General features: G+C 34.3%; 1 protein-coding gene across 1 annotated transcript in view; it reads left to right on the top strand.

Annotated features, from left to right (window-relative positions):
- The first annotated feature begins 8,807 nt into the window (after positions 1–8,807).
- The window catches only part of LOC108743089, a 34,107-nt gene continuing 29,071 nt past the window's right edge, over positions 8,808–13,843 (top strand). Inside the window, exon 1 of the mRNA XM_025979348.1 lies at positions 8,808–9,428. Within this exon, the coding sequence (XP_025835133.1) occupies positions 9,392–9,428 (37 nt within the window). The 5' untranslated portion in view covers positions 8,808–9,391. The remainder of the gene's footprint in view (positions 9,429–13,843) is intronic.

The following is a 13,843-nucleotide window of genomic DNA, read 5'->3' on the forward strand; positions in this document are numbered from 1 at the left end:
TTTAATCAATGGCAACCAACAATCTCTAGAATTACATACAACTGACCTCGACAGTCAATAGAATTAATTTTTAAGAAAAAAGTACTAAAAATTTAAATAAACCCAATTAGACGAATCTAAAACCTTCTTTGGACAATTTGGACGGGTTGTACTAGTTCACCGCCCTCCTTTTCCATTAATCATCGTCAAATTTTTCATGCTGTCAAGAAACAGCCAGGATTTGGGCGTAATTAATGATATGGTATTATGGTAGGTGTCGGAACCGATTTATCAAAATTTCAAGTTTCAGTGCCGCTAAGTCGTATAAGAACACCTCAAGCAACCAGCAGCGAATTCGCGTTAAAAATAAACAGCAAAAAGATCCACGATCCACTAAAAAGATTTTTAAAATATATGGGACAAATTCAATCCCATTTTTATGACTCGTCCTATCCAGGAAGCTTTCACCATTCGGCCTCATGAATGTTTACATCATACAGGTAGATAACACTAACATTGGGATTCATATTTGCTTATCTTAAGACAATATATAAAATTGACTCATTAAACAAACCAATAGAAAAATCAAAGTGAAAGTAGAAAACTGAATGTCATTACATTGGTGGAAAAGTCCTAAAATATATATTAGGATCGCACTGTTAGTTAATTTTTGAAAATGCTGTACAATTATGGTAAAAGAAGTTCTACTTATTTTAATTTGACATTCACCTAGTCGTTTTTGGAATTAAATCTGACTCCAAATGTTCTACTTTGTTACTGCAGACAATGGCACGAACATAGAAATTTTTTAGGTGAAAAGCTCTTAAAAATAATTAAATAAAATTTATTATTTCCCAAAAAATAATAAAAGTAAGTACACCATGATAAGTGTAATAAAGGGTTTTACAAATACAGAATTATTATCAGACAAGTTCCAATACGATGGTATTTCAAGCAGAATACGGACTTGTATCAATATTGACATGCTGTTAGGGTCGTGGAGACTTCGCTGGCGTTGATGCCCCAAATACGTGTCAAAGATCATCGACGGCACCAAAAAATAATTTTTCTATCCCTTGTGAACGGCATTTTTTCCAATTAAAAGAGACAATGTGTGTAGAAAATTTGATGATGATCGATTGAGTAGTTAAGGCGTGAAATGATAGCAAACAAACAAACATTCGCATTTATATTAGTTACTGTACGTATTCGCAACTTTAGAATCAAAGTTTGATAGTTCACACACTTCATTTATGCTCATGGATCCTATCATCAGCAGTTCTGCCCGTTTGTCCAATGTATCCACACTTTTTTACAATCTCTACAAAAATTATCGACGAATATGAAGAAGCACGTCGCTGTTATAGTGTTATATAAAGATGCTGAACAAAAATAGAAATTATTTTTAGAATATTTCGGTAACTGAAAACCTTCGGACCGTAATTAAAATCAATTGTTAACTTTATTTACCGCGTGTATGCAGCAAATTTATCGCGACAACGCCAATTCGAATGAAACAAGAAACGGTGCCAATAATAACAACCAGACATTCGACATTTACCTGATGTAGGTAATTATTAGAAGATATGTTTAGGCGTTAAAGACCGAGGTGAGAAATTATGTTACCAAAAAAAAAATAAATAATCCAGAAAACGTAACCGATCTTTATTTTTATTTAACTAATCATCAGCAGAATTCATGAATGATTTATGGAATCATTTTACATTTTAATTCTAAATTTTTCATCAAAGGTTAAATGAATTATTCTTAATATAATGCCTAGTTCCTCCACCATATTTTGTCTTAACGCAAAAATAAGTCTGGTTTGTTGATTACTGACAATGAGCAGAATACAGAAAGAAAAGGGTACTTTATGAGCAAAAAAGAACATATCAAAAACTATTCTATAGAGTTGTTCGGAAAGTCATTTCGTTTTTTCCCGACAGAGGATTTAATTGTATTCTTTTGCAGCCAACTTAACATTTAATCCGTATAATTTTTATATGCTTTGAGAGCTCATATAGCAAGGCTTGTGTGTGAAAAATTCTGTTTCTTAACTAATTCATTACTAACGACCTAAAGCTTGATCTATATTTGTCCCTTAAAATCCGTTCAATTTCAAAGTTCATACAAACTAATAAAATATGTTTATTAATTGGTCGTTCTTTGTGCATAGTTAAACATAACTTAAATATTTTATTACATAAAATCCTTGAAAAGTTCCCTTCCGAATAATTGCCCGAAAAACACAAAACAACTTTACTCCAATTTTTCCTAAAACTTTTAGCCGTGAGCTTTTTATTTGATACGCATCTAAATCCTTGGCCGTAATATATAATCGACTTGAAACTTTCATTATTTCAAGGGACTACAATCGTGAGAACCAAAAAGACCCTGACAAGGGCCAAGGGTTACGTACTTTTACAAATACGTAGGAATACTTGTAATTGTTTCGAAAACTTCAATACTATATAATTTTTGAGTCTAATTTATTATATTTTTGATGTAAGAAGTGATTCTATCATTAATTAATGTTTCTAATCTATAAAGTTTCGTCGAAGACATCTTCAGGAGTCTTTTCTCGCAGGGTGGCCTGAAGAAACATCAAAAACAAAAGCTTTTAATCAATGGCAACCAGAAAGCTCTAGAATTACATAAAATTGACCTCGACAGTCAATAGAATTAATTTTTAAGAAAAAAGTATTAAAAACTTAACTAAAGACAATTTCACGAATCTAAAACCTTCTTTGGACAATTTGGACGGGTTGTACTAGTTCACCGCCCTCCTTTTCCATTAATCATCGTCAAATTTTTCATGCTGTCAAGAAACAGCCAGGATTTGGGCGTAATTAATGATATGGTATTATGGTAGGTGTCGGAACCGATTTATCAAAATTTCAAGTTTCAGTGCCGCTAAGTCGTATAAGAACACCTCAAGCAACCAGCAGCGAATTCGCGTTAAAAATAAACAGCAAAAAGATCCACGATCCACTAAAAAGATTTTTAAAATATATGGGACAAATTCAATCCCATTTTTATGACTCGTCCTATCCAGGAAGCTTTCACCATTCGGCCTCATGAATGTTTACATCATACAGGTAGATAACACTAACATTGGGATTCATATTTGCTTATCTTAAGACAATATATAAAATTGACTCATTAAACAAACCAATAGAAAAATCAAAGTGAAAGTAGAAAACTGAATGTCATTACATTGGTGGAAAAGTCCTAAAATATATTAGGATCGCACTGTTAGTTAATTTTTGAAAATGCTGTACAATTATGGTAAAAGAAGTTCTACTTATTTTAATTTGACATTCACCTAGTCGTTTTTGGAATTAAATCTGACTCCAAATGTTCTACTTTGTTACTGCAGACAATGGCACGAACATAGAAATTTTTTAGGTGAAAAGCTCTTAAAAATAATTAAATAAAATTTATTATTTCCCAAAAAATAATAAAAGTAAGTACACCATGATAAGTGTAATAAAGGGTTTTACAAATACAGAATTATTATCAGACAAGTTCCAGTACGATGGTTTTTCAAGCAGAATACGGACTTGTATCAATATTGACATGCTGTTAGGGTCGTGGAGACTTCGCTGGCGTTGATGCCCCAAATACGTGTCAAAGATCATCGACGGCACCAAAAAATAATTTTTCTATCCCTTGTGAACGGCATTTTTTCCAATTAAAACAGAAAATGTGTGTAGAAAATTTGATGATGATCGATTGAGTAGTTAAGGCGTGAAATGATAGCAAACAAACAAACATTCGCATTTATATTAGTTACTGTACGTATTCGCAACTTTAGAATCAAAGTTTGATAGTTCACACACTTCATTTATGCTCATGGATCCTATCATCAGCAGTTCTGCCCGTTTGTCCAATGTATCCACACTTTTTTACAATCTCTACAAAAATTATCGACGAATATGAAGAAGCACGTCGCTGTTATAGTGTTATATAAAGATGCTGAACAAAAATAGAAATTATTTTTAGAATATTTCGGTAACTGAAAACCTTCGGACCGTAATTAAAATCAATTGTTAACTTTATTTACCGCGTGTATGCAGCAAATTTATCGCGACAACGCCAATTCGAATGAAACAAGAAACGGTGCCAATAATAACAACCAGACATTCGACATTTACCTGATGTAGGTAATTATTAGAAGATATGTTTAGGCGTTAAAGACCGAGGTGAGAAATTATGTTACCAAAAAAAAAATAAATAATCCAGAAAACGTAACCGATCTTTATTTTTATTTAACTAATCATCAGCAGAATTCATGAATGATTTATGGAATCATTTTACATTTTAATTCTAAATTTTTCATCAAAGGTTAAATGAATTATTCTTAATATAATGCCTAGTTCCTCCACCATATTTTGTCTTAACGCAAAAATAAGTCTGGTTTGTTGATTACTGACAATGAGCAGAATACAGAAAGAAAAGGGTACTTTATGAGCAAAAAAGAACATATCAAAAACTATTCTATAGAGTTGTTCGGAAAGTCATTTCGTTTTTTCCCGACAGAGGATTTAATTGTATTCTTTTGCAGCCAACTTAACATTTAAGCCGTATAATTTTTATATGCTTTGAGAGCTCATATAGCAAGGCTTGTGTGTGAAAAATTCCAATTAATTCTACGCAGTAGTTTTTGGTTGGTGCCCTTTTAAATATGGAGAGCGATAAGCAGCATTTTCGACATATCTTACTGTTTTACTACAGAAAGGGTAAAAATGCTGTTCAAGCCAGAAAGAAATTGACTGATGTGTATGGAGAAGGTGTGTTGACAGTACGCCAGTGCCAGAACTGGTTCGCTAAATTTCGATCCGGCAATTTTGATGTCGAAGATGCACCACGTTCGGGAAGGCCGGTTGAAGCTGATAAAGACGCGATAAAGGCATTAGTTGATGTGAACCGGCGAATAACAACACGTGAGATCGGATTGAGGTTAAATTTATCAAATTCAACAGTTTATGACCACTTGAAAGGCCTGGGATTATCCTCGAAGCTCGATGTATGGGTTCCCCATGTTCTCACAGAGAGAAATCTGTGTCGCCGCATTGACGTCTGCGATTCGCTTCTCAAACGTCACGAAAATGATCCGTTTTTGAAGCGCATCATCACTGGGGACGAAAAATGGGTTGTATACAACAACGTCAAACGCAAGAGGTCATGGAGCAAAAAAGATGAACCGGCTCAAACCATTTCCAAAGCCGATATTCACCAAAAAAAGGTGATGCTGTCTGTTTGGTGGGATTTTAAAGGAATCGTTTTTTTTGAGCTTTTACCGGATAACACAACGATTAATTCGGAAGTCTACTGTCATCAGCTGGACAAACTGAATGATGCACTTCAACAGAAAAGGTCAGAACTAATCAACAGGAAAGGTGTAGTGTTTCACCAAGACAACGCGAGACCTCACACAAGTTTGGTCACTCGCCAAAAGCTTTTACAGCTTGAATGGGATACAATGCTACACCCACCATATTCTCCAGACCTGGCACCATCGGATTATTATTTGTTCCGGTCACTCCAAAATTTTTTAGACGGTAAAACCTTCACCTCAAATGAGGAGGTCAAAAACCTCCTCGATCAGTTTTTTGCCAGCAAAGACCAAAAATTTTATGAGCGTGGAATTATGCTACTACCAGAAAGATGGCAAAAGGTGTTGGACCAGAACGGTCAATATATAATTTAAAAAAAAAACGAAATGACTTTCCGAACAACCCTATATATTGTTTCATCTGTTAGTAAAAATCAGTTTGTAAATATGAGATGCTGATGCTGGTACAAAGTAATTGTAAGTATTGTTAATTTGAACTTCGAAAATATCAAAATATCCTTTTTAATTGTGCCTGTCATTTAATTCTAATTGATTATCTGCTAATATAGTTTATTAACTAAATAATCTACCTTGAAAAAGCCTTAAATTGGAAGGCGAAACGTCGGTGGAATTACACTATTAGTTAATAAAGAACCTCTACTTCTTCCTATCTTTAACCAATCTTCGAAGTCTACCTCTGCCCCTTTTAACTCCAGCTCCTGCTTCTAATATGTCTATAACTAGCCCTACATGTCTAAGCTACTCTTTCAAATACCTCATCATTTCTAATCTTTTTTAGATATTCACGATATTTGCAACATCCTCCATTACACCACATCCATTGGCGTAGATAGGTAGGAGCAAGGAGGCACTGCCCCCCTCCCTCTAGCAAGCTCATTGCCCCCTGGAAAAGGCTCTGACGACTGACGATATCGGCACAAAATTTAAAAACATACAAACCAAACATGTTAAACCTATATATAAACTAACAACTATTGAATATCTGCCCCTCATAGGAAAAATCTCTTGCTACGCCTATGACCATATCTCAACATACACTTTTAATAATTTTTTTTCACCGATCCTAAGCACAAAAGTTATTTCTTTTTGTTAATAACGATCCGACTTGTTTTATACCTCTAGAATCTTTTAATTATTGTTATAAAAAGTACTTAATTCAGCTACATAATTTTAATTACTGGGACTGAACCAAAAATATTTTTGGAAAACAAACATTAAATTGAAGATTCTTCCTATATCATCCTTTTTAAACTTTCGTATTTACTTTTAATGTAAAATATATGCTAATAGCAGAAGGTATAAGTCATTTGTCGGAGAATGACGTAGGTACAAATAAAATGGAAAAAAAGGACCTATGAAGCATCACAAAGTGAACAAAATGATGCGGTCGTAAATTTAGATCTTTTATGTTTCCTTTGTAGATCGGTTTCAAAAGGACTTTTACATGTAATAATGGGTATTTTTGTATATTGTCAGGACGTTAATGCTAGAGGTTAACCATTGTTTTGTTTAAAACTCGAATTTACACATCTGGCACCTAAAAATACATAGAAAATATACAAATATCGAACAAGGCTCGACTTATCCTTATTTTTAAAATGTTTTCCACGATCAATAAAGTGTTTACACATTGTGACATAATAATGTGACGAAAACATTAACCAGAAAGTGTTTAGCTCACAAAATAAAACGAGAAAGGCCTAGCGGGCACGCCATAGGAAAGGATTCTGTATAATTATTTAAAAATTTTGATCGTAGATTCAGGATCTATGAAAGCAAATATCTAGTGACTGAAGGATTAAAATAAAAAAGCACTTTTTACAATCCGAATATTATAAAAAAACCGTCGCATTCACCATAAATCATCGGAAAGGACACAAAATTCAAATATAAAGTTATTAACACTATTTTGCAATTAAATGCATTATTATCGATTTTCTTATGAATGTGGAAAGATGGTATTGCGTTTCATTGGTTTCACTCACTTTCCACTATTAAATCAACAAAAATTTTCCTATTTTGGCATCGCATAGCGGACATTCTAGCTGTTGGAACGTAAATTCTAATTATTCAAAACTGACTATATAAGTATTAATGTAAATCTGTCCCGAAAATTGATAGAAAATGCTGGCATGCAGATTATCAAAAGTCACACTTCGATAATACATTTAACGCTATCGAAAAATGAATCTTTCCAACTTTACACTAAATTGTACGAATCGATCTTCAATGTATTCTAATATATCACTATGATGCATCGGCTAAGATTCCTTGGAACCTTCGTCCAGCAAGCAATGGTCATGGCGTTCCCTTCATCCATTTTGATACAGAATATTATGACGAAAATCACGTATTTTTCATGTTTTCCATTAGAGTTTATAGAAATCGGTCATCAAGATTAATCAAGAATTAGCCACAATTAGCCAAACTAATATTGGTCAACTTTGATGCCTATTCCGGGAAAAACTGAAGGGCAAACTTGAAATAGAATAATTTTTCTTGTTTAAACTCCGTTAGACACGGGTTTTTCAGTAAAAATGTTTGAACTATTGATTAGTATGATATTTTCTCTAATGAATAAAAATTTGGCTTGAATACTTTAATAATGTATGTAATATTTGATATGATAACCTGAATTAAATTGGTTTTTCTTAATTAAAGGCAAGAGGTAAGGGGATGGTCGTATTACAGTTTATCAGTTTACACTCTGTTGGCATGTAAGGAAAGAAAAAGTAGGGAAAGAGCGAATATAAAGATGAGAGACGAAAACTTAGCTGATTTTCAGTATCAAGAAAATTAGATAATTCAAGATTGAAGGAGCAGTAGAGATATAAAATTAGGGATAACGCAAGGTCGAGTTGCCTTTAACAAAAAGTAGTCACGTCTGGAAATAAGGATGCAGGGAATAGAAAATGTTAGAAATGAGGAGATATTAGAAACAGTAGGAGAACAGAGATCGTTATGAAAATCAATAAGAAATAGGCGAAACAGGTTGATTGGACATCTTCCCAGGTATGAAGGCTAATGAGAGACATTTTCGAAGCAGAAACAGGAGTTGAGAGGGATACAGGTAAACCTAGATTAGATTACTGTTCAGAAATAATTAAGGATATGAGGCAAATGCGAAGATTAACTCAAGTTAAGAAAGTGTGTGGAAGTGCATGATCAACCAGACTTAAGATTGACGACCCTATGATAATGATGATGATGATTCAACAACAATCGACTAAATCATTATCATTCATTCGTTACATACTCATAATAACGTAAAAAAAAAACAAACGAGCCTCGATCACCGATCTATTTTCAACTCCATCAGAGATCATTTCGGAACAATAGGGTATCGACGACGCGCCGCGACGTCCGTCCGTACGTTCGAAAATAATAAAGTCAGCGAGAAGCTCGAGGCGTCTCGTTACGGCGCAGTGACGTCACGAGGCGTCGCGTATAGCAACGACGGCGGCGTCCCGTTCTACTGATCGTAGGGATAGTGTTATTATTCGCGTCGAAGTTCGCTGTGGAGTTCAGGTGTTCCGCAAGTAAAACAAAAAATAGTAAAAGACATTTCCGTTAGTTATTGACAGAAAACACATCCGTCACCTTGACAACAGTTTTCCCTTGTACAAAGTGCCACTTGTTTTGGCAACTGTTTTACTTTTCGGTTTTCCTGCCTTTGATCGTCGTCGGTCGATTGCCACTTTCGCTTTCGACGAATGATATCAAAATAACAAGAGAAATAAACGAGTTGGAACAAAATCGGGGCCAGGAAAGAACGTCTACAGTGTGACCAAAAAAGGGGTGGAGGACGCGCTATTGTTTGTTGCTGCACGTTTAAAAAAAATATAGATATATTATTGTGTACCTACCCGAACGTCTGCTACATGTTTATACATATATTTAGATAATTGTGCTGGACATTTGCCACATAATTTCGGACTACTATCATACCTGCCTACTAGATGCGATGAAAGAAAACAATGTGGTGTGTGGCAGATAGCAACGCGATACCAATTATCTAACGCAATACCACTACCCCCACACGACCAACTGCAAATGGGTGCTCTGAAACACGCCAGAAGCTTCAGCAACGGTAACAAAACTTTTTTAATTAAATTCAGTCCCTACCTATCACTTTTGTTTTTAGTAGGTGCGTACATTGTTACCTACGAATTATTTACAATTTGATTGTGTTTGTGTATTTTACTTGGCTAGGAAATCTAGTTAGTCAAGTAGGTACATTGAGTAAATATCTGATGTTCAATATTACCTAACGCTTACACTTTTGCTCTGGTTGGTTGAAAAACAAACGTACGGATTAAATTATGCAACAGGTAGGCCCACTAAAGTATGCGTTTTCTAAACAATGAGTCGCTATTTATAGATAATATCCTCGCAAATCGTACATACACTACTCGTAAGGATATCTATTATTAGCGGCCGTGAGAATCTAGTAGGTATGTAGCAAAAATTTTTGTGAGCGATCTATTTTGTTTATTTATTACTAGATACGTGTGCGAGTTATTATGTGTGTTAAGTCTCTATGTCTGTTTGTCATCTGAAACGCAATCAATAAATAGGAAATCATCTATCTATCTATCTACCCTCGTATCTGTCTGTCTGTTTTGTATTATAACAACGTTCCACCGTAGGCTTAACTGATGTTTGCGCAGCACTCCGTTTCTACACAAACGCTAAAAGTTGCGGAAATGCCCTAAACGCAATGGATGCTTTCGTTAAATTATGTTCAGAAATTAAAAATCAACAATTTCGACGACAATAAACAAGTGGAAAAAAGTGGCCGGGTCTAAATCTTTATATTCGGACGTACGGTTGGTTGCTTGCATTTTAACTGCATACCTACTATAGGCATTAAAGTTTTAATTCATTAGGGTAGCCCGACTAGAATTTTGAGGGAGTGCAGGCAGGTTCTCTAAGTGGGTAGCGACACTACTTTTTGTGGGCCCCATGAGGTTGCCCCCTGAGGCAAGGAAGGGGCATAAACGTCTTGCCGCATTTGCTCCTCATCAGGGGCCCAGCAGAGAAAAATTATTGCTATCCAATTAAAAATTTTTGGAAAAATGAACTTTATTATTAATGAAAAAAAATACAATATATATACATATATATCACTTATTTGTAAAATTTGTTTGCTCTTAAGTAAGATTGTGTTATTGGCTGCAATCGTTTTACTGTTGTTCTAACCTGATGCGTCTGGTTCCAGTTGTCTTATAATAACAATATCAGGAAGTACACTTGTTAGTTCTTTGCAAATGTAAATATTTCATTGATACGACGACATAATTGGGCAATGGGATTATTATTTTCAAACTGATTTGCCTCATCGAGCCCCCATAAGGTAGATTTAATTTAAATTTATATATGTGATAGGTTTGCCCCTCAAGATCCGTATGAAAAACCGATAAGGCAAAACTCATTTTAGTATCACCACATTTTTGGTGAGATTTTCATGAGGAATCTACGGGGAAATCCCTATATTGCCATACCCCTTATTATCCACATGAGGCCCTCATACCCCCTATTAATTCTAGTCGGGAGGTCATCATCATCGTATCATCTCCTACAACACTATATAACGTCACATCTTATCAACAGTCACATATAAATTGTAAAATACTTGAAAAAAATAAGTTTTCTGTTTAAAATCCAGATATTTGTAAATCAAATCCTATTCGCCAGTATTAAAATCAAAATAGAATTCTCTCCCAAATGAAAATATCTTTTATTTACCATAAAAACTAACTTTTCCAGCCGGTAAGAAAAATTCTGAAGAAAATTGTTCTAAAACGACTTACCCCAGTTTTCCACTAAAGTTTCCTACATAAGCAAACCAAAAGCTCAGTCAACATAATAAATTCTCCACTACATTTACAAACTGCTTTTAATCGTTTTATAGTATTTAGATCAATTTCAAAATCCTTTAATGGTCTCGATTTTTGATTACACTTGCATAATTATCTGCCACAATTTTTACGATTTATAACGCCATTATGAAACAACGTAAATTTCGACCAACTAAAATGCGATGTGATGTAAAGATTTTTACCAAGTTTTATTTATTTAACTGATTTCCAGATCCGTAGTCTTCATTTTCTACATTGATTATAAAAATTATTTATTGAGTCGTTAGAAAAAAGCTAAATTAAAATACTTAAGCGGTCAAGGTCAATGCTTCGTAGTTGTTTATCTATATCTACCTGATTCGACCTACTTTTTACAAAACTAATAAAAAGTAGGGGGTACTTATAATAACATTAATCATCAAACTCACTCTATAACATTTTTGGATACCTAGTCTCATTTTTCTTTTCTGATTTCGTGGAAAAGCGGAAATCTTCCAAAGGCACCCAGCTGTCCACACGACTGAGTAATGTCGGATTCCCGAGGAAGGTCTAGCGTCATTTGGAAGTGGCAGCGGAGATTATGAGAAACAGGAATTCAAATTGAAAAATGCTAAATGAAAAGGGGGCCGTAAACTATGTCCATCTACTCTAACCACTTTTTAATCCCCCCCCCACATGCTCTACCATGATTTTTTTGTTGCACCCCCAACAACAACAACAACATAGTCTCTTTAATATTTATGAAATGAAATTTTCATAGAAATTTTAATTTAATTTTATTTTCGTAACCAAAACTATCTGAGGCAGTAACTATCGAAGCTAGTCATTCTCATACACTGTTTATCACAGGAAATATATACTATGTCAACTTTAATTTAACTATTACGTCCGATTTACTACACAAAAATTCGAAAGTTTGATCTGTCTTTGTTCTTTATTTCTTGAACTAGAGACCCAGCCAATTAACTCTAGACACCACTCTATGGATGGAATAGACGGTTGGCTTCGCTCCCCTTGTCTATTAATGACAATTTATGTGTCATCCCTATCATCATCATAAGGTCATCAGTCCTAAGACTGGTTGGACACGTACCTCCACTCCTTCCTATCCTGAGCTAAAATTCGCATTTCCCTAAAACTAGAACAGCCCACATCCTTAACTATTTGCGAACAGTAATCTAATCTAGATCTACCTCTACCCCTCCTAACTCCTGTTTCTGCCTCTAATATGTCTCTGACTAGACCTTCATGCCTGAGAAGGTGTCCTACCAACCTATTTCGCCTATTTTTTATTGTCTTCCATAGAGTCCTCTGTTCTCCTATATTCTTATGTTTTTAATCAGTCTTAGCAAAGGACTTCATACCTTCGCCTCATTTCCTGAAGATAGAATAGAGCAGCTGACGAAACATCGAAAGAAACTTCGAAATTCATTTTTTAAAAGTTTTCTAACAATATCACACGTACTAGACAAAAAATCGTCTGATTTCAACTGAACTAATGATGGGCGTCACAGAATACTTCGCCCTAGGTCCGACGCTAAATATATTTATTTTGTGTAGGCGCCTACAAAATACTTGTCACTTAAATTAAATTTTTAAGTCCCTATCGACAGAAAGTTCGATGATCTTCTGTATAGAAATTGTTCAGTTGTGTTTCCATATTTTATAGCCTTGGCACAAGTTATTACAGTTTAATGAAATTGATAATAAAAATAAAATAAACTGTCTAACAAAAGCGAGCGGCGTTTTAAACAGACATTTTAATGCCCTTAACGAGGGTTTACGTCAAACTTCTAATAAAATAAGATACCAAACGAAAGTCTACACATCCAGAATAGAATAAATAACAAGATGAAATAGTAAAGAAGCAGCAAAAGTAAAATCCGTAAAGAAACCGCCAATAAACTGATATCCAAATAATAAAAACACAGAACACGAAAATTAAAAAAAAATCGTAAATCGACAGGGAGATGAATTTCAATAAAACATTGTATTGTACAGTATAATTAGACTAATACGACATTCTTTAAGTTGAATTTCCCTTTAACACAATGGCGCTAGCTCTCAGCTATTTACATTTACAATTATTTAAATAGAATTATCTGAAATTCGAAAAAAAATTGTAAGTTAGTAATGTTACCATAACCTAACCCAACATATAAAGCTTTAATTATTTATAACTGTTTCAATGAAAGCGACCAGAAGGGTAAGGTGACCATATTTTTTTATTTTAAATCGGGGACGAGAACATGTAGCGGGGGGGGGGATAGTTAAGTTAACACAATGGCGCTAGCTCTCAGCTATTTACATTTACAATTATTTAAATAGAATTATCTGAAATTCGAAAAAAAATTGTAAGTTAGTAATGTTACCATAACCTAACCCAACATATAAAGCTTTAATTATTTATAACTGTTTCAATGAAAGCGACCAGAAGGGTAAGGTGACCATATTTTTTTATTTTAAATCGGGGACGAGAACATGTAGCGGGGGGGGGGATAGTTAAGTTAAATAACTTAAATATGATTTTTTTAATAAAAATCATCATCATAAGGTCATCAGTCCTAAGACTGGTTGGACACGTACCTCCACTCCTTCCTATCCTGAGCTAAACTTCGCATTTCCCTAAAACTAGAACAGCCCA

Source organism: Agrilus planipennis, unplaced genomic scaffold, assembly GCF_000699045.2.
Source record: "Agrilus planipennis isolate EAB-ADULT unplaced genomic scaffold, Apla_2.0 scaffold423, whole genome shotgun sequence".
In the NCBI taxonomy this organism is placed as follows: Eukaryota; Metazoa; Arthropoda; class Insecta; order Coleoptera; family Buprestidae; genus Agrilus; species Agrilus planipennis.